Genomic DNA, 27296 nt, shown 5'->3' with positions numbered 1-27296 from the left:
TTTAATTTTTAAATAAAGCTGCTCTCATGAGCGTGGAAAAGTACTATCTTCATCTGCAGATCGCCTGACTGCTGAACTGTGTTTGCTTCTCTCAGCAGCTAAGTTACATGTTTAGAGTACCTGTCCTGTTAGTTTGAAAGGTGAACAAGGTCAAGAGCTGTAAAGCGGGGCTGTTACACTGTTTGCCAAGCTCATTAACTGTACTTGTGCAACATGGGCCAGGTTAGCTGTGTTTTACTGCAGACCTGACTCTTCCTGCTCTGGGAAAAGCCATAATCTGTAAAACTACTTATTTTTGGAGGTTCATCTCCGCTGCCTTTCCATCTATCTGATGGGCAGTGCAGTGCTGATGTTTGGAGCTGTGTTTAGCTAGCTCTGACCTTCACTCAGCTCAACCTGTACCTGGTTTCAGTCTTCAAATCAGGTTTCTTCTCAGTCCTTTTATCTTGTAATTTTGTAATACAAACCTCTGCTTTTGGTTAATTTTGATTGTTTGCTGAAGCGAGTGGTACCACACAGCCACACAAAAATGACCTCTTCAAATGCAGCACTCAGAGAATCTCTGTTGCATAAGGACGGAAGTAGCTTTGCTAAATGCTTGATTATTGAGGCAGGTCCTTAAGGCTATAATTGTAATAAGCATGGCTTTCAAACAAGACAAAATGAGCTCCTACTTATGAAAAGAAAACGAAATTGTTTCCACTTTGACCTTTTGAGTTCCTGTTTCCTTTGAGTCACTGTAAATAGAAAAAAGTAAGAATTAACCAGCATAGGCAAATACTGTATATTGAGAGGTTTTGTGTGCAGTGCAAACTCTGTAGTACCATAGGCTAAACTAAAAATTAATGAAAACCACTGAATATCCAAGGAGTTTTTTTTTAATAACAGAATGGCAGCTTGTTAATTTCACAAACATTTCCTTGATAAGAATGCAGGTTTATTGAACACAATCCTTGCTTTGTCTCTGGCCCCTAATTTGCTGTAAGATCTCACATAATTCTTTTTTTAATGTGGTATTGGAGGAATTGGCATGTTTTAATTCAAGTAAACTTTTCTTTTTTAAAGGGAGCAAACATTCTTTTAACTGATAATGGACATGTAAAATTAGGTGAGTTATACAACTTAGTTCTATTAATATTTTTATTGCTCTAAGAAGCAGCATGCTGTGTTTTGTTTAATGAGGTGATGGTTCATGTAAGGAATTAGTGAATATCAGAATTCTTTTTATCTTGCTGGTAGTGTCTAACTAAACCATCCAATTAGAGTCTGAGGATTAGGTGAAGTAATTTTGGAACAGTGAGGTAAAAGACCTTCTGATATTGTAAGGGAAGAGTAAAAATCAAATCACAGGGTTTTATAAATTTTTTATAATATCTACTATCTAGGGTTCTTACATGTGAAATGTACCTTGAAAGCTTATCTGAAAGAATCTCTTTGGTAGCACAAAATGAGGTATTTTATCTTGTTGAAACACTGCATGTACCTGTTAGGTCTTCTGTGCCAGCCTGCTCTTCCTTGTGTGGATGAGAGACATTTGTGTGCATGTTTGGCAAATGCCTGAGGGGAGCTGACCGATGGTATCTGAGACACACCAAGTTTCTATTATTTGCTTTTGTTATTAATTTTTTGTTAAATATTTTCAGTATATATAAGAACCTCTTAACAGTGGGGAAAGCAAACTTGTGTTCATTAACAATTAATTACATCAAATCAGTTGTTAACTGTCATTTTGTTTTTTGCCTTTTTTTCTTTTTTTTAATAGCTGATTTTGGAGTATCTGCACAGATAACAGCTACAATTGCCAAAAGGAAATCATTCATTGGCACCCCATATTGGTAACTGTGTTTTACTTGACCATTAATATAATGGTAACATATATAATACTGTTGAAAAATTGTGATAAAAGCATACTTTGTCATTTCCTGGGTAGATGAACCACTAGAGGCTGTGTCAGACTTTCTGGTGATCATATCTGTGTTACTTATTCCAAATCCTGAATTAGCTGAGTATCAGAGAAAGGCTTTAATGTTTTGAAAAACTGAAAGACTGTGTAGTGCCGTCGCCATTGACTAATTTGTCTTAATTTAGTAAGACTTAAAAACTACCAACAATTTGCTTGTTTTTAACTTTGATCTTAATTTTTTTAATTCTCTGATTTTCCATTTTGATGTTTTATGTTTCTTCCTCTCCAGCCTAGATACAGTTTTTCTACAACTTTTCAGTTGATGAGTTTTGTCTTCACAGATCCACAGACTCTTTTGCCACTTGTGAACTGTTTCTTGAAGCCATTTTTTTTCCTTATTTACTTAAACTGATTAAATTCTGTGACACAGTTCTAACTGTTCTGCATCTTTATTCTTCCCCATTAAACTAGTGTGTATAATTTTTCTTATCTCAAGTTCTGCCTTTCATTTTATCCTTTTCCTGCTGGAAGTGGTTGCTCCCTTTGACCTGGAAGTAGATGAGACACATTCCCCACTGTAAAAGTGCACTTTTGTCATCTGTTTCACAGACAGATTAAAATTCTGTAGTCTGATGGCATAGTAGGTGCAAGATAAAAATATATGTAATGAAAAAGCCCTATGTTCAAGTATTGACTTGAAATAGCCAAGCACAGTATTTTTAGCATTCTTCTGCCATGTAAGTCGCATTAAGGCTTCTCTTCCCTTTCAGAGTAACACAAACACCCATCAGTCATGATTGTGTGATTTGTTTGTGTCTTTTTCCCAAGGTATCTGGGTGACCTCAGTCCTTGACTGTAACTTTCAAATTGTGCCAGGCTTGTGAAATCAACTTAAATAATAACTAAGAAAGCATTTAGTATAAATGGTGATGAAGAACCTCGGTTATTCTTTGCAAAGCTTCTGAGAGGTTTTAGACCAGAAGTGAGGAAGCAAAATTTTTCAGCTTGCAGAGAAGAAAATTTAGTTGAAACAGGCCATATGAAGGTTTGAGTGGTCATAAGATCTAGATGTGTCTCAGGGCAGTTTAACCACAGAGCTAGTAACCCTCCTGTTTAAACATTTAACCCATATTCCCCCTCTACTGTCATAACTCCCTCCTTTTGATTTAGAGCGTTTGGGATTTTTAATGAACTCCAGAAGAAATGTATCTAGATATAGTTCAGTTATGGAAACTTTAAGTTCTACCACCAGACCTGCTGATGTTTTCAGATCTACAGATAAGGATAGGAAGGGACTTGCAGGGATCATGGAGTCCAACTCCTAGCCCTGCACAGGGCATCCCCAAGTGTCACACCATGTGCCTGAGAGCATTGTCCAAATGCTTTTCGAGCTCCAGCAGGCTTGGTGCTGTGACCACAGGATGCCTGTATTTAAATAATGCATCAGTTGAGATGCTGCTTGCTGGTTTAGTGCAGCACTCTCCGAGTGACTTCAGCTGTATTTTACACTTATTGAGTTATTGAGATTTAGTGCTACTTTTCAGGTGATCTGGACTGATAAAGCCCAAAGCTAAGAAATACTAACATGGTGGCCATCTGGTAGGGCTATGTAAGACAGTCAAATTCATAATTCATTTTGGCCATTCAGAGCACGTGACAATTCCAAGTGAATAATTTTCTTTAGGTATTCCTATTTATGTGCCAGCTATGTTTGTTCATTTTTGCCACCTGAGAATGTGAAACCACTTTGTTGACTTAAATGAGGTCACCTGACATGAGAGAGACAGACTTTACAAACAAGGAGTGCTCTATACAGAGGTGACAATGAGTCTCAGGCTTTCAGGATACAAAAAAGCTGTCATTTTATTAGTTCTTCTCTTGTTAGAATTCTTTTTTTCAAAGTCAGTGGATCACTTTCTGGGCAATATGTAAATTTAGATATTACTTGGATTTTATTGTAGTTGAGTAATTACACTTCAGGCTCTTTGGCTGAGTAGTATTTAGTGTGAGACAGATTGATTTCATCTACTTACCCCTAAATTATCGTTTTAGAAACTGCCTGTTAGTTACTAGAAGATGGCTGAGGGAAACTTCAGGTGTACATTGCATAATTTTTTACCCACACGCTTATGTGTGTGCATATATGTATATATATATACTGTGACCTTATAGATTGAGAACATTAAAGAATACTAAACTCCTGTGTACAGAAGAATATTTGATTTTTGGTGAGAAGTTTACCTAAAATTGTCTTTTACCGTTTAGGATGGCACCAGAAGTTGCTGCAGTAGAAAGGAAAGGTGGCTATAACCAGCTGTGTGATCTGTGGGCAGTTGGGATCACTGCTATAGAGCTTGCTGAACTTCAGCCTCCAATGTTTGACCTACATCCAATGAGGTTAGTAAGGGGTTAGAGCCTGGTGGGTAAATGCAGTTAGTTAAATAATCCATTTGAAGAGATGGCTGTGTGTGCCTTGTGGGTTTTGGGTGTACTGCAAGGGTACTGGGCTGTGAGTATACTGAGTGAACAGGATGGAAATGTTAACAATTCTTTCTGGTGCATAAGTGTGTAATGTCCTTCTTGAGTCTCTTAAACTGATGGGGTTTCTTCCTGCCAACTAAATAAAGTGTTTAATAATTTATCTCATTTATGTATTGCATCATAACCACAGAAATGCTGTTCTTTTTTTTTTTCTTCAGAGCACTTTTTCTAATGACAAAAAGCAACTTCCAGCCCCCTAAATTAAAGGACAAAATGAAATGGTAAGTACTTTTCTGTTTCAGTAGATAATGAATGTACTTTACTGGGAAATTGGTTTTAATGTTTAGCACTTTGTTTTACAGGTCCAATAGTTTCCATCATTTTGTGAAAATGGCACTTACAAAAAATCCTAAAAAAAGACCTACAGCTGAAAAGTTGCTACAGGTATAAATTTATGTATGGGTTTGGGGTTTTTTAAGTTACAAAATTAAAATATGCTAAATGTGAGTGGCTGGAATTTTAATCCCTGTTTCCCTCTGTCTTTCAGCATCCCTTTGTTACCCAGCCATTAAATCGAAGTCTTGCCATTGAACTTTTGGATAAAATGAATAATCCTGATCATTCCACTTACCATGATTTCGATGATGATGATCCTGAGGTAGGAATATGTTTTAGTCATGGAATCAGGTTAAGTTTTTGTTTGCTAGCAAAACTAAATGATTGTGATTTATTGAGCCCCAGGATTCTCTGTGACCTGGGAATAGTGTCAGACGTTGCTTTTACTTTTGGTTGTGCTGCTCTGTCACACATACAAGCACTTAGCAAAAATCATATTTTTGGAAGGGAAGCTGAAAGAGAAAAAGATGCGAATACTTCAAAATTTTGTTTGTTGTTGTTCAATGATTTTGAAACAGTAAATGTGGTCTGCTTCTCCAGTCCTGGATTCTGTCATGCATTCTGCTGTATGTTTCTTTGTGAAGTTATGTTTCCATCTGCAAAGAAAGCATTAATAAAAATAATTTTATACCTGTGCAGGAGAGAATGATCCTGTAATTGTTTTTATCAAAATGGCTTGACATGTGTTTTTTGCAGATTGTATTTTTCCATCTTAGAATGCCCTGAAACTTGATTTCACTTACAGTTTTGTCAATGAGTTTCTTGATTTTCTGCTCAAACAGCTGTGAAAAAGTAGCTTGCTTATGTAAGGTGATAAACAGCACAGGACTGAAGTGTTTAATAAATAAGGGAAAACAGATATTCTGTTGCTTCATCCTGTCTTCATACTTTACTGCATGTTAGTGAATACTTCACAAATATTTACAGTTCCCTAAGTGATGGCCTTTTTTTGAAGAAAAAAATGTAATCCTTTTAATACAAATGCCAATGATTCTTTAATTTCGTATTTTTTGGGTTTTTTAATGGATAAACTATTCTAAAAATGCCTTCAAAGGAAAAGAAGCTTAAAAGAGGCAATTAATTTAAGTTACTAATTTTCAGATTTTACAAGTTAAATGAGCTTTTTTCCCCTTGAACAGCAAAGACAAGTTGACTTACACCAAGTCTATCTTAAAAGCTAAAATAAAAAGTGTGGAAAGAACCCAAAGTGAAATAGATAATTTTTTGGTGTTGTGGAGTGCAGGTCTTACATACTTTCCAAATGAGCAGGAAAGAGATGAAGACATCAGGATTGAGTAAGAGTCAATACTTTTAAAAGCAAATGCACACAGTGGGAGCACTGTGCTCCCATTTTTTCCAATAAAAAAGTTCTTTAAAAAGTCAGACACAGAAGAAATCCCTTAATGTAGTTGGCTTTCAGGTCACTTAAGAGAAAGGTGTCTGATGATTGATGGAGTCTGCACCGAGTAACTTGGATCTTCTCACCATAAGCTCTTTAGTGTCCTTTAGTTCTCTCTGTGCTCAGTGAGGAAAGAGCTCTGAGGCCCTTTACGTGGTATTTCTGAGGAAAGCAGAAAACCAAAGCTTTCATGAGCTGTTGTAAGAAGAAAGGTAGTGTGCTTCCTGTGAGTGAGTGGCTCAGCTCTATGAGGCTTCCCTGCCCTCTTGGGAGATTGTGCTCAAACCATGTACCATTACCCTGTGTCACTGGTGTATCTTTTCAGTAGGACTCCTGACCTTCATTTTGGGCTCCTCAGGTGGGGAATTTCTTTTCTCTTCTTGCATTGAGTCCCCTCAGTCTGCATTTTATTGATAGTTACTGGTAGCTTACTAAATAGTGTTGACTCTTCCATATCCCCTGTGACTTAGCATTAAGAAGGCTCTTCTGTTGTCTACTGTATTACTTATCAATTATCCCATAATGAAGTGTGGTATCAGGAGCAAAAAACTATGCCTTGTCTGGGGAGAAGTTGAGCTTTTGTATTTCAGATGCATCTCGCCACAGGCAAAGCAGTTGTTGGCATTGTGGTCTTTCTGATAATAAAACAAGTGGAATAAAAAGTTTGTGCTCCTTTATACACAATTGAACTTGCTCCAAAACTTGCCTGCTTGCAGAGGCAGCTGGAGATGTTATTTTAGTGACTGACCAGTCCTGTACTTGTTACAATCACCTGAATGCATCCATCAAAAATCATAAAAAGTGACACAACATGGCACAACGTAACACATTACAAAAACACCAGTGAGAATCTAGAGCCTCAGACATACTCTCCAGTTTAGAGCTGTGGATTTTTTTGGGTGGTGCAGTTAGTGTTTTGAGGTTTTTTGGTGGAGACTAAGGAGCTTTTTCATCTGTCAGTGGTCTTTGAAGGCAAGTCTACTCTCCACTGCGGTGACAAGGTCTTCAGTTGCCCTGTGCTGCTTTTAGGGGGATGCAATCTGTTACTGCTTGGATAGCCTGCAGAGTTGCAAAGTAGATCTGCATTTGCCACCACTCTGAGGAGTGCCACACTGCATCTTTAAGTCATACTAAACTCAAAGGTGAAGTGTTCAGTGTGTGAAAACAAGAAAACCATGCTATCATTTGTGTGTAATATAAAAGGTTCTCCTGTTCATGCAGTTGTTATTCATTTGGCAACAATATCTGAAACTGACATTTCCAGTATTTTTCCCTACCCCAGCTCATGGAGGACTTCACTTAATTTCCCATTCAGTCATAGACAGGAGCTCTGGTTGGGTCTCTGGACTTAAGAGGTGTTGACAACTGCCTGTTCTCCACATTTCTGTGACAGTGATTCTCAAGACAGATGTGGTCTTAGCTGAGAAAGTTGCAGAGAGGAAAGTGTTCATGTTTTATATGTAGCACACTGCAAGTTTTGGGGATAAGATGCTTTTGAGATCTGTGCCATGATGGAAATTGGGCCTAAATGGCATTTGTGTCAGTAAGGTAACCTACATTCCTTTGTCCTCTTGCACAGCTCAGATGTCAGGTGTTTGTATCAGTGTGTTGTCAGTGCAGGTATTTCAAGGTGACTTGAGGACTTCATCCTCATGACTGAGAGATGAAGATTTGATCCTGAATGTAATTCTCTGGTCATGGAGGAGGTGATCTGGGGACAGGCTCTGTCTGTAGTGCAACACAGACATCTGTGTCAGGGTGAAAGTGTTCACAATATTGCTGCAAAGGTGAAAATACCTTCCTACCCCCAGTACAGCTGGGCTCTTGGTGCTATCAGTACAGGTGCACACACATCATACATGTGGGCAGTGCCTCTTAATAGAAGATTATAAATGAGCAGCCTTTCAGCAGTTAGTATGAGATCAAACCTTGAAATGCATTCTGAGCTGTAGCAAACCATTTTTGAAACCTGAAGAGTGCACAGTAGACAAAATGGAACTGTGGAAGGGTAGGATTGACACAAGCTGTGATAAAAACTGCTGGTGAGATGTGTGGGAGAAAATACACACTCGCAATCTGCAAGTCTCTCCAAGTTCAAGGAAGAGCAAAGTCAACAAAAATGGGACGTGAAACACCACATACATGTGTTGGATCCTAATAGGAGTCAAGGTGGTAGTGTGTGTGAGCAAAAGGAGAGAAGGGAAATTATGTTTTCAGACAGTATTGAGGAATAAACAGAGTTTCTGAGCTATTCATGACTCTGATAGTACAGCAACAACCATATTATTAACAAAAGTGTATAGAAGGCTGATTCACAAGAAAAGATGCTCAGCATGGACCATGAGGCAGTGAACAAAGGTGGACAATACCCCCACATTTCTAAGAGAGCCTGCAGTGGTTGATGTAGAAAGAAGAGAGAAAAATCCAACAGAGGCAAAAAAGGAAAGCCAAGTCTTAAACCTCAGGACACTTCATCCTGTAGAGAAGTAAATGGAAATTCAGGAAAAAAAGAGAAGTGGAGTATAAACATGAAGGTGGATTTCTAGAAATTTTGCTATCTCTCTTGCCACACAGCACAAGAGTACCAGCAATACTTCTTTCTATTTGACTTTGAAAACCTCCAGCAGACAACCTAACATGACTTTTTAGGAATCAATTTAGGTTAGAAGCTGGGAAAATTATTGGTGTATCTAATGGAATGAAATGCTACCTGTAGGTCTGATTTGGTCTTACTGCTTATTTAAAAAACTACCGATAGCCTTAAACTGAATGGTGAAAAAAGGAAATACTATATGAGCAAAGACAAATGCTGGCCAGCATTGTCTTAATTTGCTCAAATCCAGTGTTCTAAAAACCCTTATATTGAAGACATTCCACAGTTAAAATGTCTCCAAATAATTCTAACTTTAATGTATTAAAAATGCATGCAGTCTTTACATTTAGCTTTCACTTGATTTCTTTCTTTTTGATATTATGCTAAAGAAGCCTGCTGAAAACTGTTACAAAATACTGGGTTTCAAGTGTACTTTGATATTGAAATATTTTATTTTTCTCTTCTAGCCTCTTGTTGTGCCTCACAGAATTCATTCAACAAGCAGAAATGGGAGAGAAGAAAAGACACGCTCTGAAATAAACTGTAAGCATGTGTAATATGATGATATGATATATTTAATCATTAAGCTGGTGTTTTGGGTATCTGACATACGTAGAAACATTTTTAGTGATGTATAGGAAAATGAAAACTTAGGCTGTTTCACTTAAGGATGTAGGTTCTGTGAAATATTTGAATGCACCCTCTGCCAGCTCTTCAGCAAAGTTCATTATTACTTCATCTTAATTGAACAGGACACAACCTGAACTCTTCTGAAAGATGACTGATACTGTTTCATGTGTTACTCCAGCAAGGATATTTAGACCAATGCCAGATTTAGCTGGGTAACAGAATGGCAAAGGAATATTTTTCTCTTCCTTAATTTAGTATCTTGGATTTGCTTTTGAATTGAAACAGTTACATGGAGATCAAGAAGGGAGGAGGTTGATCACTGGCCATTAAAAGCCTATTCCATCCCCCAAATTGTTGTAATTATTTTTCTTGAATTAAATCAGAGCAATGCTATGAGCTTTAGCTGTCTTTTCTTAAGGTAAAATTGAGGGTAGGAGTGTTCAAAAGGTCCTGCCAAAGAGTTGTCTTAGCAAATGTGGTTAATTCACTCCAGACTTCATTCAGCACTCTTTCATGCTAGTGAGTCTCCCAGAAGAACAGATCAACAATGAATTCACATCATGGATGTGTTTTATGTATAAATTACAGCTGCATTGCACCTCTAAAGAGGACACTTCACTGCCCTGTTTGCTCAATGGTTTTCCTGTTCCTTCTAATGAGTAGGTGAGGCAAGGGTGATTGGGCTGCCTTTGTGATAAAAGAGTACTTTCTGTACCCATTAGTTTCTAGCAGGCACAAGTTTGGTATGTCCATGTGTCACAAGTTTCTGTCAGTGGGGAAATGATACACTCATTAACTGAGTTTTTCTTTTTTTGGTAGCCTTTGGAGCTAAGTCTTGTCTAACTACAACCCAGCTTCTTTTCCTTTTCTCCTCTTTAGTTGGCCAAGTAAAGTTTGATCCACCCTTGAGGAAAGAGACAGAGCCACATCATGAATTTGTGAGTAGCAAATGTGGGCTGTGCACTACACATTATTCCCTGCACATACCTGTGGAGGAAGAGAAATCCAAGATGTGTAGCATGCTTCCTTGGTACTGCTAAACTTGTTAGTGATTTTACTGACAAGTTGTAGCATAGTGGGTTTTTTTGTGCCATTACATTCACTATATGTAGCAAACCTCTTTATTTGTGGTTTCTGCCAGGTGTGATTTATGTGCTAAGCAACATAAATCACACCTTTGTGTTGTAGATTTATTCTGTCCTTTATGTACCTCACTGCCTAGTATATAATTCCCTTTATTTAAAGAGTTATTTTTTAGTTGTAGAATTCCTGTGTGTACTCAACTGTTTCTCCCCCTTGTTCTGGTATTAACAATGGAAATAATACAATTGAGAGCCTGGGGGAGACGTACAGTGTTTTTAAAAGACTTTCCTCTGTGAACAGTCCTCTGTGGCCCTGCATCACAGCTGAGCTGTGCTGAGTCTGGCAGCTGACATACTCTGTCAAGGTGTATTGCCAATGATTTTTTCCTGTGGATCCATCAGAGCAAGGGGTGTGAGAACTCAAGCTGAGACAGAAAAGGTGTATTTGCTGTCTCACACACAATTTCAGTAGCTTCCTCTTGTCTGGAGACTGTTGCTTTCCACATTTGTGCACTTGGGCAGTTTCTTAACACTCCTGGATAAAAAGACACTCCTTTGCTTCCTCACTGCAGACTTGTGTGTTCTCTTTGTTTTTCTAAGGCAGGTGTTAACCTTGGCTTAGTAAATAGGTGGGTGAGACACTGGCTCTGCTCTGAGTTGGTTTTTGGAAGGGTGTGTACTTAGGAATGTACTTCTGTAGCCTACAAACCACATGTGAGTCGGATTTCTGACACAGACTTCCTTGTGGTGCTCTGTAGTTGTACTGAAATAATCCTTCCAAGTGCTTTGCCCTTTGGTAGTGGGTCAGCAGGCTCTGGGTGTATGAAGTTGTATTTAATCTTGCTTGTCCTCAGAACTGGCTGGACAGGGAGCCTCAGTTTCTGGTGCCTATTTGAGGTGGAGGAGAGCAGCTTACTAAATCACACATAGGATTTAGACAAGTATTTCAGATGTATTACTTAGACCTTGACATAACTGCATAATAGCATCATTTAGGAGCTCTGGTTATGTAAGTTTTTATTAAATATGATAATGAAGGCAGTGCTTCTACCATAAACCCATAATTTAACTCAAAATTATTTTTGAACTCATTCCAAGTTATCGTGTCTTTGCTTCCCTGTTGCATGGTCTGGATTGTAAAGAAAATACAATTGGAAGCATTGTATAGTTGAAATTACCATGCTTTTGCTCGTTAAAAGTTTTATTTATACACACACACACAGACAGAATCATAGTTGCAAAAAGATGTTAGTGCAGAGGCTGAAGTTTTGAAAATACTTTTCCCATTTCTTTCTTTTTATCAGTCACTGACTATACAAGCTATAATGGATAACTCCATGGGGCAATGGTGCCTTCATTGCACTGTAGGAACTTGAGGTGCTAAACTGGAGAGAGGTTTTCTAAGGGGATTGAAGCAGAGCTTTTGAGAGCATTTCCTTGACAGGTGGTGTTGGAGGAGAGGAATCAAGCCTTTTCCTAACACTGTGTGTTAGCCAGTCAGGACCTTTGCACTTTGGAATTTCAGAAGCTCTTGCTGCTCTGTGAAGGGACTTGAACCATCCAGCTTCATTCTACTGATAAGAAAAATGTCTGTTCTGGTCAGATATTGCATATTTCAAACCTGTCCAAAGAACTGGCCTCATCTCTCTGTCCATAAGGAATGTCTATAACTGTTTGTTTGGATCTTTCTGAAGAAGAAAATTAACTGCTCCATGCTTTATGTCAGAATGAAGCATGCAGACCTGATATGATCTTCCCAGATAAAACAGATCTCTGATTTTGAAAATAATAATGTTGGATCCAGAGACCAAATTAGAAACATGGAGGTATAGATTAGCTTTAGAACCAGTGGACAATTTAAATTGGCATGACAAATTGCAAGCAAGTGACCTATTCAAAGAATGGATGCTTTAGCAAAGAGCCTCACCACAAACCAGTCTGTGGGAGAAATTTGTAACAATCTATCTGCTCTAGCAGAGGTGGTCTTTGAAACGGAAGTGGGAGTGAGAGATGCCTGTCTCTTCCTCCAGCAACAGGAGGGTAGGAGATCCACAGAGTGGATCTGTTTTCATGGAAGCAGCTCTGGTGCTTTTGCTTCTGCCTCACTAAGCATGCTTAAACTTATGCTCAGTTACTTATGACTGCACAAAGGACTGCACCCCTGCAGCACAAGGAGTTATTGTCAGTGCTGCACTGGGATGTTGAACAGGACTCTTATTGGGACAGTTTGTCACACATTACCACACCTCAGGTGATGAACAGTAATTCATCATTTTGGCATTTGGTAATGTGACCATTCCCTTAGCTGTGTTTTACCTCCGTCCTGAGAACTGTTTAACATGGTTTTGAGTTTCAACTAACAGTATTTTTTTTTTTTTTAGCAAAAAAATTTACTATTATGTGCACCTGGCTTTCAGTCACAGTATAAATAATTTGCTTTTCTTGATCTCTATCTAATGAACAGCCTGACAGTAGCGATTTTTTGGACAATTCAGAAGACATATACTACACTGCAAGATCTAACCTGGTATTTTTCGTCTTATGCCTTTCTTTGTCAGTGTTAGTTTTGTCCTTGTTTTCCTTTTCCAAAGCTCATGTTTTGTCCTGTTGTTGTAGTAGTGGTGTTTTCATCTGTGTAAAAATCATTCAGTGTAACTATTAGTCTGTATGTGTATTTCTGTAGTGTAGAAGGAAATTCTTACTTTGTGCAGCATTGACACTATTTAACCTGTATTCATGTTTACTTTAATCACTCTTATAGAAGGGGCTTAGTATTATGTATTCATTCTAATTTCTTTAACTGTCATAGTATGCATAATTTGTTAATTTTTTGGAGGGTGATTGAAAATAGGAGAAACATTTTCCTTGTATTTTTGTCTGGTAGTTCCTTTAAATGGTCCCATGAAAGACTATAAAATTATATAAGTTTCTGAATTCTCCAGATGGTAATTATGTTACAGAATGAATATACAGTTAACAGAAATAACAGAAAGTGGGCTCAGAACTGTTTTCAGGGGCATTTGGTATTGTATTACGTCTGATTAATTTTCCAAATTTTCTGTTGCTGCACTGCTAAAAAATGTGGTTGTTAGCATCACACATCACAGTGGCAAAATTACTTTAGGAAGTGAGTTTTCTTATTTCTCTGCTCTTTGTGTAGTTAGATGAATAATGCATTTATGTCTTGGACATCTCCATATACTCTTGAAAAAAAAGAAAAAGAAACATTCTGTACTAAATGAAGAGCATTACTCTGCTATTTTCTTAGATTTGTGAGATGTTTAAGTGCACTGAGAGGAAGATGGAAGACCAGGGTGTTAGAGAATTTCTTGTATTTTATGTGATGTTTTTTGTTCTTAGGTTTTTTTGTTTGTTTGTTCTGCCATCTGTTGGCTTGGTGTGACTTGAATCTGCCAGAAACGTAGCTAGTGAAAGCTTAGACTGTCTTTGCCTTTCTTGGAAGGAGATTTCTGTATTGCTTCCTTTGTAAGCATGTTTCACAAATTGTTTTGAGATCAGTTGCTTAGATTTCTCTACCCGGTGAGAACACCTCTGTCCTGTGCACTTCCTCTGGTTTTGAGAGTGTGGTTTTGGCTTTTCAGTTTGGTTTGCTTTTGGTTTTTTGTTGTTTCTGTTTTGGTTTAGTTTGGGTTTTTTTGTTTTGGTTTGGTTTTTTTGTTTGGTTTTTTTTTTAAGGGTTGCTTTCGGTGTTATCCCATATATTGCTAGCCTGGTATCTGTGGGTTTAAGAGCAGAATGAGAGCATATCTCATAACTGGACTGTCCTTTTCCATCCTACTTCTACCCCATGCTGTTCAGTACACTCTTCAAAAATTATAACTGTGATAAAACTTAACAAGTACTGTTGTTACAATCAATGCATCACCTATCTGTGAGATTCTTCCAGTAAGATCTAACCCTTAGAGGAAATAATTACTAATTGGTTAATTCTCCTGTAGGATGCACTAATCAGAGATTCTCTCTCTCCTTGCCCCACTCCTGCTCTGACAGTATTGGTTTCAGATATTGAAAAGTGATTGAGAAGTGATACATGAATTTTTCAAATGTAATCAAGAGGAAAAGATTATACTTCTTCACCAGCATAATGTATTGCCTACTACTGTTGGGCTCTTTCCCATGCTGTTGTACTGGTTTCATAAAATAACCTCATAAGCAACAACTCCTTTGCAGAGCTGGGTGTCTCTAAGATTGTTTAAAAAAAAAAATCATAAATTGAGGCATACTTTGGACCACATACTGTAGAGGTTGAAAGCAAATTTGGGGAGTGACAAGATTTTTACTTATCACTTGGTATTTTGCACAGCTGAATTGATCATGTGGCAGTTTATGCAGTCATCATGCACATTACCTTTCAAACTTTTGGTGCCTATGATGTGGCTACCCTTAAAAATTATTCCTCTCTTGTTCTCTCGTCCTTCCCCCTGCACTTTCCTGAAACACCTGCCTGGATCTGCCAGGAGCATGGAGAAATTGAGTACAAGTCTTGTTTGCAGGGAATATTCTGTATCCAAACTCCAGTATCCCTTAATGCAAATTTCAAGCAGAAAGGATGAGATAGTTCTTCCCTTTGATCTTCTACAAATATTCCCCTTGGATTCGTAGCTGAATAAATAACAGACTGTTTTGCTCTAGATACAGATACAGGCTCTTCTGTCTTTCAGGATAGATATTTTTTCTTTTTTCTGCAACTAGACAAGTTACTCAAAAACTTTCTTGGGTACCTTCCATCCTTTGAGATTTTTTTTTTTTTGGTGCATGCTACCTCCTCTCATTTAGGCTTCTTCATGTTCCTATTTTGTCTTCTTAGTCTTATGTGCACATTAGATTTTGCATAAGGTAGATCTTTTCACTCTCTCTCTGTGTATTTTAAAAGCAGTTGTTTGGATTCAGGCTCAAATAATATGCACAGCTGAGCATTGCATTTTTAGTGAGCTGAGGAAATGGTTTAAATCAAAGTTACCTTTTAAAATATGTACTCTTTATTCTGGGACAATTTTTAGCTTATGCTATTGATCCTGAGTCACAAAAGTTTATTGTTGTTCTGACTCAAAACAAAATGTCACATTGAACCAAATGAAAATATTTTCATTTAGGTTATCCTGATGTACAATGAAATTCTGTGGCAAAACATTTTTCTTCTCATTTGTAGTGAGTGGAAAAATAATTCTGGTTCGTAAATGGTGAACTGAGCTGCACATCTTGTTAAGTTAGAAATACCATCAGAGAATTCTTCCAAAAAAGATAAAGTGGGAAGGAACCCCTGGTGATCTCTAGCTTACTTCTGCCTAAAGTAGGGGCCCAAAGTATAACCTAGAGTAATTTAACCTGGAGTGTTTAATATACAGTGGAAAGTGTTGAATTCTGCTGTTAAAATGACAGAGGGGTTGAACAAAACTTGAGTTTGATATCTCAAGTTCCAACCTATAATTGTTTTCTGTTGTTAAAAGCATAATGTTAATTTTGGACTTCTTTAGCAAAGATTAATTAAGAGGTTTGCATCTCCCATGCAGTCTGCACTGTTGTCCTTGCCAGATGCATTTATACACTTAGGCCTATTTAAATAATCTGGTCGTGGTTTTTGTTTTCTTTTGCTTATAAATACACTCTGGATTTAATGATTTGTGATAGTTTTTGGTCACACTTACTTTTAGGAATGCTGTTTTTCAGCATGGCTATTCTGTGTTTTTTAATTATTTGTGGCAGAAAAGCTAAAAATACTGGTAGGAAAAGACTGAATTAAAGAGATTGACATAGGTAGCAGAGAACCTTGTCCAGGAGCATTTTTATTTAACTTGTCATTTTTCTCCTCACTACACATACACACATATGCTTTTTCTTTGCTGAAGCCATGAAGACTCCTACCCTACTTAGCTAACATAGCTCTAAAAACATATTGCGGCTATCAGTGTTGAATTTCAGAGAGTCTTCACACCTTTTTCAGTTTTAGGTAGTGAAATGAAGCATAGTCCTCAGGATCAGAAGAAAAGTGGAAATGGGGGGGAAAGTACCAGTGGTTTTTGCTCTTTTGTTTTCCTTCCGTGTATGTTTTGGGTATTTTCTGCCTTGGAAAAAATAATTGAGAAAATGAGATGCTCAGGTTCACTGCTAGGAGGCAAGGGGACATTCATAGACAAAGTATGCAGAGAATTGAAATAAAAGGGAAGAGGGGAGCAGTGGTTGTGTAGCAGTTATGCACAGTAAAACCTCAGTCAATCACCAAGAAAGAGTTATATTTAGCCTGTTTTTTAAAATATGCATGCAGCTTGCTATTTCTGATGTGCTAGGGTATCCAAAGAAATTCAAGAATGCACTTTTTATTGAAATAAAGGCATTAAAATACAGAATATGCCTTAGGTAGTATTAGGCTCCTTTAAAAATTAACTTCCTCTTTGATGAAACAATGAGATAGGAATTGCTTTATCATTTTACTGAGAAAGAGATGTGTATATGCCTTCTTACTTGGTATGTTAGTAGTCCAAAGGTGATTCGTATTCTTTGAAATTCAGAGTTACTTCCCCAGCATTTTGTACATTTCAAGCCTTAATTTTGTCACTTCAAATGGTCTTGTTAAATTTCAAGAATGGCAAATATAGGAAGTAACTGTGAATTGCTGGTTTGCTGTATATATTGTTTTGTTTTTGAAGGTCAGAACACCTAAAATATATTTCCAGTGCAGCTCAGCCCTATAGAACAAATTAGGATAAGACTATTAAAGGTACAGTAGCAGTTAATTTACAGTGAAATTCTGCAGAAATTAAATAGCAGGTTTTTTAAAATTTAAATTGCAGAAGGTATTGTGGACTTGATTATTCAAGTGGGAATTTTTCAAAGTGTGGCCTTATCAAATGTATCTTTGCTTTGAGGAAAACTCTATACTGTTTTTAGTCATTGATTACTTTGCACATGTGATTTATGTGAAGGTATGATGTGGCTTTCTACATGGCAGCTTCTTTTAATGTTACCTAAGCTGTTGAGAAGCAGTGGTAATTATTTCCTGTGTTACCTTTTTTCCAAAGCAATCCTTGCCAGCAAAGAGCACTCTTGTCTTGTACAGAGATGAGTTGTTTCAGGAATGAGCTGTTGGTAACCTGGGGCTGAATGCAGAATAATCAGGGGTTGCATCTTTGATTCAATACGAAGATCATTGACCTCTTCTCATTGCTGCTGGCTGTACATCTCAAGATTCTATTGGAATATATCTGTCTAGTCATTCAGATTTACTCTGTGTCAATGTCCTATCTAAAAAGAATTTTAACTGACTGACTAGCATTGTATGTATGTTAAATGAAAATATTAATGTAGATCAATAAAGTTGATGGGTAACTTCACAGAATTTAGTAATTAATGCTAATCTCTTCATCCCAGTAGAAATCCATAACTCATAAGATTTCATACCTTTATGTGTGGCTTTAAAAATATCTATTTATATTGGGTGTTCTGATGCACTATCTCAGCTCACTGCATGCTCTGCTGGATATATGCAGTATTTACCAATGTTTTTGTATCAAATATGTAGCTAGAATAGGTTCGTTTAATATAAAATTATAAATTCTGTGTATATTTGAAATAGGAGGTAGAAGAAAAATGTATTTCAGATTTTAAAACCTCTCTAGCTCTCAGTATTTATCAAGAGTGCAGAAGGAGAATTTTCCCTGGTAATGGAGTACTTGAGTGACAACCAGCAATATTTAAAGGACTTAGGAAAATTATACATGTCCAATTAAAATCATAGTCAAATGCATGTTACACAACAGTAAACTGAATTGAAACAAAGTTTTTGCCCTTTAAAACATTTAAACAGAAGTAATTCAGGCAGATGTAATTTTTGATAAGGAAAATTCCAGTAATACTTAAAATGTCTGGTGACTGAGGAAGGTTCTGTTTATTTTAGGTGGGTTTATTTATTTTATCTTAATAATTTTGCTGTCATTGCTGTACAGTGTATCTATATACATTGCACAGTGTGTAAATGAAAATGGACAGACATTTTGGGTCTGCCCAGTATAAAATCTTTGTCACTTTTGAATAACGTGATTTTGCAACATTGAAGGCTTGTCTCTCCAAGGTGAAAATCTCAGATTTCATTGCACTGTTCTGGGGTTATTTTTCTCTGCAGCTTCCCAATATTTGCTCTGGCATCCTCTTAGAGAGACTCACTCAACCTGTTTAACCTACTTGCTTGTGAGTCTGGTGACATCTTATGTTTCCAGTCTTGTGATTTTCTGCTCTAGAGCCTGAATCCTCAAAATATCTGCTCTTGCAGGTGAAAGTGTCTGAGATTGCATAGAAGTAATAGAAGTGCTCAGAGCAAAGAAAGTTAAATTTCTTCCTTTGTGGTGGATTCTAGACCATCAGCTGGTGGTGAGGAGTAAGATCGATAGAAGTGGATAGAGTTGGGTGGTTTTGGGGGGTTATTTAATTCTAGAACCAAGATGTGTAATAAAGGTGATACAGAGACTGAAAAGTCAAGTCTCTCCATGGTTCAGGAAATGCCACCACCAGGCTTGCATTTGCAATTTGTATTCAACCCTCTGATCTATGCATCTTTTACGTCAAGTAATTATCAGTTACATAGTGTTTCTTCCACAATATTTCACTTGTTTTGGGAAAATATGTAAAATCACTGAAGCAACCAAATGCTACTGACAGCTGTGGTAGACACACCCACGTGCAAACTACTACTTAGCTTTACAGGGCAGACTAGAGAGTGCAGTAAACAACCTGAAACTCCTTGGCAAGCAAAAACCAATATTTATAGTTTTGTAGTAAAGTGATTGCCCTTCAGCCTGGAACTGAGGGCTGTAGTGATTTCTGCTTCATCAGCTTGGATTGCTGGCAAATCTGGTGTGAGACTTTTCCTCTGATTTTTAAAAATGCCCTTTTGAAAGGTCAGCTCTGTCTATCCAGACTTAGTCCTCCTAAAGCTGTGGTATCTGGGCCTCTTGCTGAAGGGTGACATGCTTTTGATATGGGTTGCAGCTGAAAGGGGACTGTTCAACAGAAGATATTGGGAGACCTGGGAGGGAAGAGTGTAGCTCTTTGTCACTAATTTAGGTGATTTGTTTCTCTTGATGAATACACTCAGTATTTTGGGAGCAAATTTATGCTCAGATTTTTTCCTGTTGTGATCCACCTGAAGAAGAAAATACACTATATTTGTAGCAGTATCTTCCTGGCAGATGCAGAATTGATTGTGCTTCAGTGGGGTCCCTGTATTCCATTAACACATTAAATTTTTATACCATTATGGTGTTTATTTAAAAATAGTGTTGAAGACATACTGCCACAACTTTTTCTGTGTAGCCTGCACTCCATGATTGCTGGAGTGTTTGACTTTGTTAATGTTGGAGTTTCTTTTCATTGCAAAAGCTGTTCTTAAATTATACACATGCTGGTATAACCAGAGTGATAAAAACACTTGTTGTCCTATTTGCTTATTTTTAGCGTGTCCATGTGCTAAAGGGACTTTAGAGTCTGGCAGAGTGCAAAGTCCTTAATCCCTTTATTTTTTTTTAATTGTATGATTTTTGTTGTTGTTTTGTTTACTTTTCTGCATCTGACTTTATTTGAGCAAAGGGTCTCTGTGTGCAAGGAAGGGGCTATAGTCAGAGTTTTTAAAAAGACTTAGAGATGCAGCAAACTGGCAGAGAGAAGATGTTTGGATGGAGTGGGCCTGAGAGTGGTGTTAGGGGTCAGGAAAGCCAGAGAAATCAGCTTGTTTGTTATCTCACCTGTGGCAGAGGGACTAACAGCAGCATGGCACAGTGTGTGTTTGCTCGCCTGTTCATCTTAAAAGATTAATTCTCTTATATTTTTAGGATCTACAGCTAGAATATGGTCATGGTCCTCAGTGTGGCTACTTTTTGGGTGCAAATAAGTGAGTAAGCAACTGCCTTTTCTATCTTTAATTCATTCAAGACTATTTTAATATAAAAAACACATTAGCTGAAACAGATATAGTAAAATAAGTCAAGCTTATTTCTATCAGTTACAATTCCAAAATCACTTACTTATTTCTAAAATAATAGTAACTTCAATGATACAGAATTGCAGCAGTTTTCAGTATTTGAGGCTGTGTTGACCATATTGTCTTTGTGTTGGTGTAAGATTCCTTTTAAGAGCTGTTATCTTGGTCTGCTTGTTTACAAAATATTCTGCAGGATAGGTCTCAGAGAGCACAATTTTACCCCGTCTGGGATCTCCCTTGTGCTGTTATTTGACATTGGTTTATGCCCAACTTCATCTTGTAGGGCACTAGAAACATGCAGTTATAGATGCTTTAAAAAATAAAACTTGCCTTTCTTAGCAAGCCCTTTAACTTCATGCTCATACTTTTAATCATCTTGATATATTAATCGTATGAAATCATTCTCCATGTAATTTTCCCTTTGCATGCAATTACTTGATCACATTTATGCATGTCAGAATTAGGATGCCAAGCTTTGATTTGTGAAATTAAATCATACTCAATGCAAAAAATGAAGCATGATACTTTTGCACAGACTTCAACTGGAAAAAAAAAACCTATACTGATATCTTCTGAAATCCTGTTGTTTCTTTGTCCTGTGATCCTTCTCTGTGTTTTTAGACAAAAGCATGAAGTTCAAAATGTTACAAAAATTACCAGGGAAGAATAAATTTATTCCAATAATAGTTTCATCCTTGTGAGTCTGATTTATTTTTTTTAGGATTACAATTTTCTTGGATAGTGTGGATTATTTTAGATTGGATCAAGCTAACACAGTCCTTATTTGACAGTAAGAGGAAAAAGGACCACTGTACTTAATAGCAATACATTTAATCAGCACATATGAAAGGTTATTGTGTAAAAAAAAAAAAAAACCAACCAAAACTGCAGCTATGTTCATTTTTATGTGGATGCTGGATGTGTATTCTGAAAGCCAGCTGAAATAACATGCTTTGGATTATTTACTGATAGAATCATAGGTGCTTTTGTTCTGGCTTTTGATGATCGTGTTTGTGTACCACAATTAAATTATGTTCTTATTCTTATTTAATGCTGAAGGAGTCTCTTAAAATCAGTTGAAGAAGAACTACATCAGCGGTAATTGTCTTTCTTTTTCCTCTCTTGTGTATTTCAAAAGTAATTTGTGCATTGATTATTTTTTTTTGTCTGTCACAACTGGTTCTCGTTTGTCCCTGTGCTTGCTGAGAGGCTGTGAGAGGGGCTTAGTTAGCTAGATTGCAACTGTACTTTAAAGAATAATAATGACTAAATAAAAGACAGTAAAATTCTATAGTAGAGTTAGATTTTGAGCTGAGATTCTTTCACAACAGTCAAGGTAATTTTAATACAACTCACTCAACCATAGTACCTTGTTCGTTTTCTTAGGGGACATGTGGCACATTTAGAAGACGATGATGATGCAGATGATGATTCTAAACAGTAAGTCCTTCCTGCAAAAATAAGTAAATAAAATCAGATTCTTGAATAGAATCTTGGAAAAAAAAAATAAGTTGAATCATATCCTGAAACAACTCAGGATTCTTTTTCCTATAGCATTTTTAAAGATAGGTATTTTAGTGTTCCTAGATCACATTACCATAAGTGTTCTTTTTCTGTTGATATGCTTGCTATAAATTGGGGGGGGGTGGGGGGGGGAATCTTGCTCCTTGCTTGATACAGTTCTCCTTTTATTCTCTATTATGGAACAAAATCTTGGCATCATTGCCTTGAGCCAGGAATTTGTCGGACCCCAGTCCTGGTGCCTTCTTTAGAACTGATAATAACATATTAAAATAAAACTTATGAAAAGTAGATAAAATATGCATAATTTTTGTTTGCTTTCTGTTAATGGATAATTTGGAAAGCTGTTGCTTCATCCAAGAAACATTTAAAACGTGTTATCTGTTGCTAGCATCTCTCTCTTGCAGAGAACCAAGTTACACTCTTTTAAGTTATTTTACTGCTTGGTTTCTCTATCTATTCTGCTCTCTGGATGGTTTTTTTTGTGTACAGCTCTGTCTGTCCGTTTTTGTGTAATTTTTTTTTTTTTTAGTCCCCTACTTCTTGCTCTGTTTGCAGCCAGTATCATCAACTTCAGTAGTGTTCCATGGCTTGGAACCTCTTGATCCATGTTGTCTTGAAGTGCTAGTACTGATTTCTTTGTCCAGTGCTTTGAGATACTTGTTCTTCATACCATCAGAACTTTCAAACAGCTTGATTTCAGCTGCTTATCACTGTTGTGTTTCTGTAGATTTTCTTTTTTTAAATTAAGCAAGGAAGATCCTTCTGGAGAGGTTCCAGTTCATGTGACCCTAAGGGCAGTCACCAGTAGTCTTCCAAAATCATCCTGGTCTTTTTTGTTTCTTCCCATATTTCATTCTAAGTACTTCTACTCTACAGAGAGGGCCTGACAAAATGTAAAAGCTTGAATCCCTCAACCTTGGATTAGTCACATTCTGCATCTGTGCTTTTCTCTTGGTATCTGCTTGAGCCGAAAGCTCTGCTGCAATTATTGGTTCCTCAGGCTGGTCTTGGGTGTCTTTCTGTTGAGTCCACTGAAGATAAAAGGCTTTGGTTTGATTCATATTCTGTGTGATGGAGCTGCAGATGAGGAGCACGTGTGGCATCAGTCAGTTCTCTCTTCAGATCCAGAACAAAACCAGTGAATCCAGTGTACACCTTCCAGTCCAAACTGATGCCACTGCATGAACTGGGTGATTTGTAGCAACAGAGAATCCACACACTTCAGAGAACAATATAAAGTTGTTACTTCTTCATTTAATAATTTTGATTATCTTGATTTTCTTTTTCCCTCATGTGCAGCAAGGCTTGAATTTCCTGGTTATGGAAGGCTTGATGCTTGAATTTCCTGGTTATGGAAGCTGGGAAAGCAGAAATTACTGGGGCACTGCCCTGCATAATCAGCAGTGAAAAACTGCATCTAAACCCTGTTGTTGAAAAGAGGCCACATGGACCTTTGTACAAACATGTGTCACATATATGCCAGATTGTTAGCTTTTTTCTTTCTTTGGCTGCCTGGTAGCTTTGGTTGCCTGAAATGTGGGAAGAATACAAAAGAAAATGGAAATGGAGCTTGAACATTCATGATTGAGGACTTGAACTTGGTCCCATGTTACTGAAAGAAGGTAATTTCTACCACCAAAGCAGCTGAAGTGCCTGACACAGGGGAACTTATTCTCCAAAGTCCCCTTCCACCTTCTCTGAAATACAAACAACAGATAAGATGCCAGGACAGAAACTCCTGAAGAGAATGAAGCCAAGCTGACAAGTTGTTGACCTGTAAACAAACGAAAAGATATCTTACTACTTTGAAACATGTCGTGCAAGTATGTCACGTTTTCACAGCTGTATTCCTGATTTATTTAGTGGAAATAATTCTCTGTTCCTAAAAGATTAGGAAACAGGACAGTACAAGAACTTTTAAAAAACATGCAAAATTTAGGACTTAACATTTTCTTTTTAAATGCAGCATATTTTTTAAACCACAGAACCAGAAGAGGAAGAATACTCCTGATGCTTCAGCTATCTTGTTTTCTGAGGATATCTTGTAGTGTTGGGCCAAGCAGGTTGAATTGTTCTTGCATGAAAAAGTTGTCTTTCCCAAGATTTCTGTGAAAAAAAGAGACTCATCAACCAAAAAACAGGCAACCAAACTAAACACTAGAGTAGCTGTCCACTGCAGATGGATTTTACTTTCATGTGTAAGGCTGTTCTAAGTCATCAGTGTACATTTTCCAGGGAAAGGTATTCATTAGTTTTCTTGTAACTCCCGTTCAGCTCACTGATACCCTAAACTTTCTCCTCTCAATAGGGTAAATATCAGGCCTCTTCTGTCTCTCCCTACTTTGTTCTGCACAAGTCTGTGCATCTTCAGCAGATCAGTTCATGACACTGTCTGCTCTCTGGGGGGGAAACTGTGATCCTTGTTTTCATATATCTGAGGTATAACAAAATGTTTGAAAGTATTTGTGATGCAGTTTTTTGGCTGTAATAGTGCTCTTGACAAGTTAATGGTGGTTATTTGTATGGCATTTATAAAACCCTGTATCTTCTTGAAGATTACAATTCCAAGGTTCAAAGAGGGTAGCAATCTGTTCTGTTTCTTCTCTTTGTAGTGCTACCATGAAACCTAAAGTGCCACCTCCTTTACCACCAAAGGTAAGTGAGGGGGGTTTGGTTGCCCCAAAAGAAGAAAAAGGCTCTTTAGGTATACAAATAAATGCAGAAGATTTAAATTACTGTATTGATGCCTCTTTATGTGTGAAAATTTCAGGATCCAAATAGTGCATGAGGGAGTTTTTTCCTCATTGAGATGCTTCATGGATGCTTTGAATCTATTTTCATTATGTTTTTATTACTACTATGTCTCTTTCAGCCTAAATCCATCTTTATCCCCCAAGAATCTTACTCTTCTGAAAATGAAAATCAAGGGACAATCAAGAGATGCCCAACATCAGAGAGCCCAGCAAAATCTACATCTCATGTTCCACCCAGACCACCACCTCCTCGATTACCTCCACAGAAATCTAATCCTCTAGGTAATAAAAGTGACCCCAAGAAGTACACAAAAATTTCTTACATAATCTAATGGGTTTTTATTTCTACATTTTCACCTGTGCACACATTAAAAGATACTGAGGTAATCTTTATATGGTGGACAAGTAACAAAAAGTGCATGAAAGCCAAAATTAATGAAGAAAACATGCTTTAACTCTTAAGAGAGTCAAATGTACCTTCTGTCAAAGTCACTGACATGATTTCTGCTGGTGCCATTGGTGTCACAATTGCTTTCCTAAGCAACAGGCTTATAATACAGAGTATCAGGATTGTTATGAAAAGTATGTTTGTAGGTTTCAGATTCAGTATGTCAGCTGTTGTCATTTGTCATGTCAAGAACAGAGTTCTGCTTTCAAAGTTTGCCTTTTTATGTAATGAACTGGGTTGGGGAGTATAAGAGGTAATTGTGTGTGTTTGCTGTCTGCTCAGACTGTTAATTTGATGCCTTTGTCAGTCTGATGTCTTGAGAGTTGTCTTGGACTGGCTTCTCTTAAGCAAGCTTAATGTCTGACTCTTAATTGATACTTAGGTAGCTTTTCCTTGCTTCATGCTTAGTACTGCAATTGCTGTGTTAAAGATTTGACTCTAACAAGGCTATTTGTAAGGAATCAGTAATTGAAGCATTAGCTATTGGCAAGTATTTCTTTTGGTATGGTCAATACATTTTCCCTCATAACTGTGACTTCATCCCTTTCTGTGCTCCTGCTAGAGTTGTTACATTAGTTACCAAAAGTCAGGGAGTGAGATTGAATGTGGTTTCATAGATATGTGCACATGTAAGAGCATGCATGCTTCAGAAATAAATGAGGGTATTTTATACTATCCTGTATATAGAATATCTTCTGACTTAATTGGAAATTTTGGCCCATTTAATGTTGTTTTTAGGCTATATTACTCTTTGAGGAGAAGGTAGAGGAACACATTTTAAAATGTGGCTCTTTCTAGGTAATGGAGTTACTTCTGTACAGTTAAATGGTGAAAGAGAGGAACTGCCACATCAACAGAATGAAGCTAGAGACACTAATTTCTTAATGAAAGAAAAGAAGGAAATGCTGGTAGGTATTTAAGTTTCTAGGTGTCTTTACGTTGCCTTGACTGTTCTACATGTGCAAGGAAAAGAAGCAGGCATGATCTTTAATATAGAAATCTATATCTTGTTTACTTTGAATCAAAACACAGTTTTCCTTGATTGTCTAGCTGTGATACAGCCTTAAGCTAAAGCTTTCCAGTGTTCAGTTTTCCTTAGAAACAAACATAATCACGACTATATACAATTTACTTGCTCTGTCACACACCTAAGAGATGTTAATGAGATTCATGTCATACATTGTACTGAGCAATGACTATTGAAGCAGATGGGGAAATGAGAGAACGGAATATGCTGTAGTTAGAATAGATGAAATGTAACATGAAACTGCCCTCTTTGCAGGCCCCTTCCAAGTGTGAGGCTGGAAATGTAATTTTTTTGGTGAGAAGTGAAGAGGAAATAGACTAGAAACATCTTAGTGAGTCTTTGTTTTGTTTTAAGGAAGTGCCAATAATACTGGCAGTACTTTGGAAAGTAGGATTACCTGGAGAGCTTTGAACTTGGCATTTGAAATTTTATGTTGGAAGTTTACCACATTACCTGGAAAATCTGTTTATTCAAAAGCATGTTTGTGCTAGGAGAAGTAGATACTGATACAGGAAAGTGCATATAGCACTGACTGGTATCATTTAATGCTATAATACTGAACAATTGAGCAATTGTTACAATATTGCTTAAAGTATGTAATACTGGATGTTGCATTCTTACAGGCACCATTGTAATGTGAAAATGTTACACAAGACTGGGCAAATATTCAATGAGGAAGTATTAGGGAATCATAGTAGAGATCGTACTGAAAGAAAATGATACCAAGTGTTTGTGGTTATGCTGTGGTGTGGGGGGAGGATATACATGCTCAAGCATAGTGTGTATCTGAGTGTAAACCATACTTTCAAATTTTATTTTCTAGAAACCAATTAGTAATGGCCTTCCTCCCACACCTAAAGTACATGTGAGTATTGCTGAGTCATACAAATGCATGTTGGGAGCAGGGTGAGGGAGCACATTTTTTTGAATGTTTGTAGTATTTGGGTTTTTTGCTTGAAAAAGCTAATATGCCTTAGCAATGCTAAGCCAGTGTTATGACTCTTAACCTTTTGTTGCTACTTGAAGTAAAAATAATCCTATTGGGAATGTCACATTTTAATTTTTCATACAT

The 27296-nt window shown here is 37.2% G+C and overlaps 1 protein-coding gene across 6 annotated transcripts in view; it reads left to right on the top strand.

Annotated features, from left to right (window-relative positions):
- MAP4K3 (mitogen-activated protein kinase kinase kinase kinase 3) overlaps window positions 1–27296 on the top strand; it is a 66307-nt gene that overhangs the window by 20135 nt on the left and 18876 nt on the right. For 3 of the 6 annotated variants that reach the window (XM_085054465.1, XM_085054464.1, XM_085054469.1), the window contains 16 exons: window positions 1066–1108; window positions 1763–1835; window positions 4169–4300; window positions 4603–4665; window positions 4747–4828; window positions 4932–5042; window positions 9240–9315; window positions 10282–10340; window positions 12949–13011; window positions 20324–20382; window positions 21532–21570; window positions 21859–21912; window positions 24609–24651; window positions 24869–25031; window positions 25996–26105; window positions 27048–27089. In XM_085054465.1, coding sequence (XP_084910591.1) covers window positions 1066–1108; window positions 1763–1835; window positions 4169–4300; window positions 4603–4665; window positions 4747–4828; window positions 4932–5042; window positions 9240–9315; window positions 10282–10340; window positions 12949–13011; window positions 20324–20382; window positions 21532–21570; window positions 21859–21912; window positions 24609–24651; window positions 24869–25031; window positions 25996–26105; window positions 27048–27089 — 1212 coding nt within the window. The remainder of the gene's footprint in view (window positions 1–1065; window positions 1109–1762; window positions 1836–4168; window positions 4301–4602; window positions 4666–4746; window positions 4829–4931; window positions 5043–9239; window positions 9316–10281; window positions 10341–12948; window positions 13012–20323; window positions 20383–21531; window positions 21571–21858; window positions 21913–24608; window positions 24652–24868; window positions 25032–25995; window positions 26106–27047; window positions 27090–27296) is intronic. The other 3 variants (XM_085054467.1, XM_085054466.1, XM_085054468.1) reach the window with 3 other exon arrangements.

The sequence above is a fragment of the Lichenostomus cassidix genome, chromosome 3, assembly GCF_008360975.1.
Source record: "Lichenostomus cassidix isolate B80296 chromosome 3, HeHo_3.0, whole genome shotgun sequence".
Taxonomy (NCBI): domain Eukaryota; kingdom Metazoa; phylum Chordata; class Aves; order Passeriformes; family Meliphagidae; genus Lichenostomus; species Lichenostomus cassidix.
Note: the sequence above shows the minus strand (reverse complement) of the source record. Positions and strands in the feature narration are given on the sequence as shown.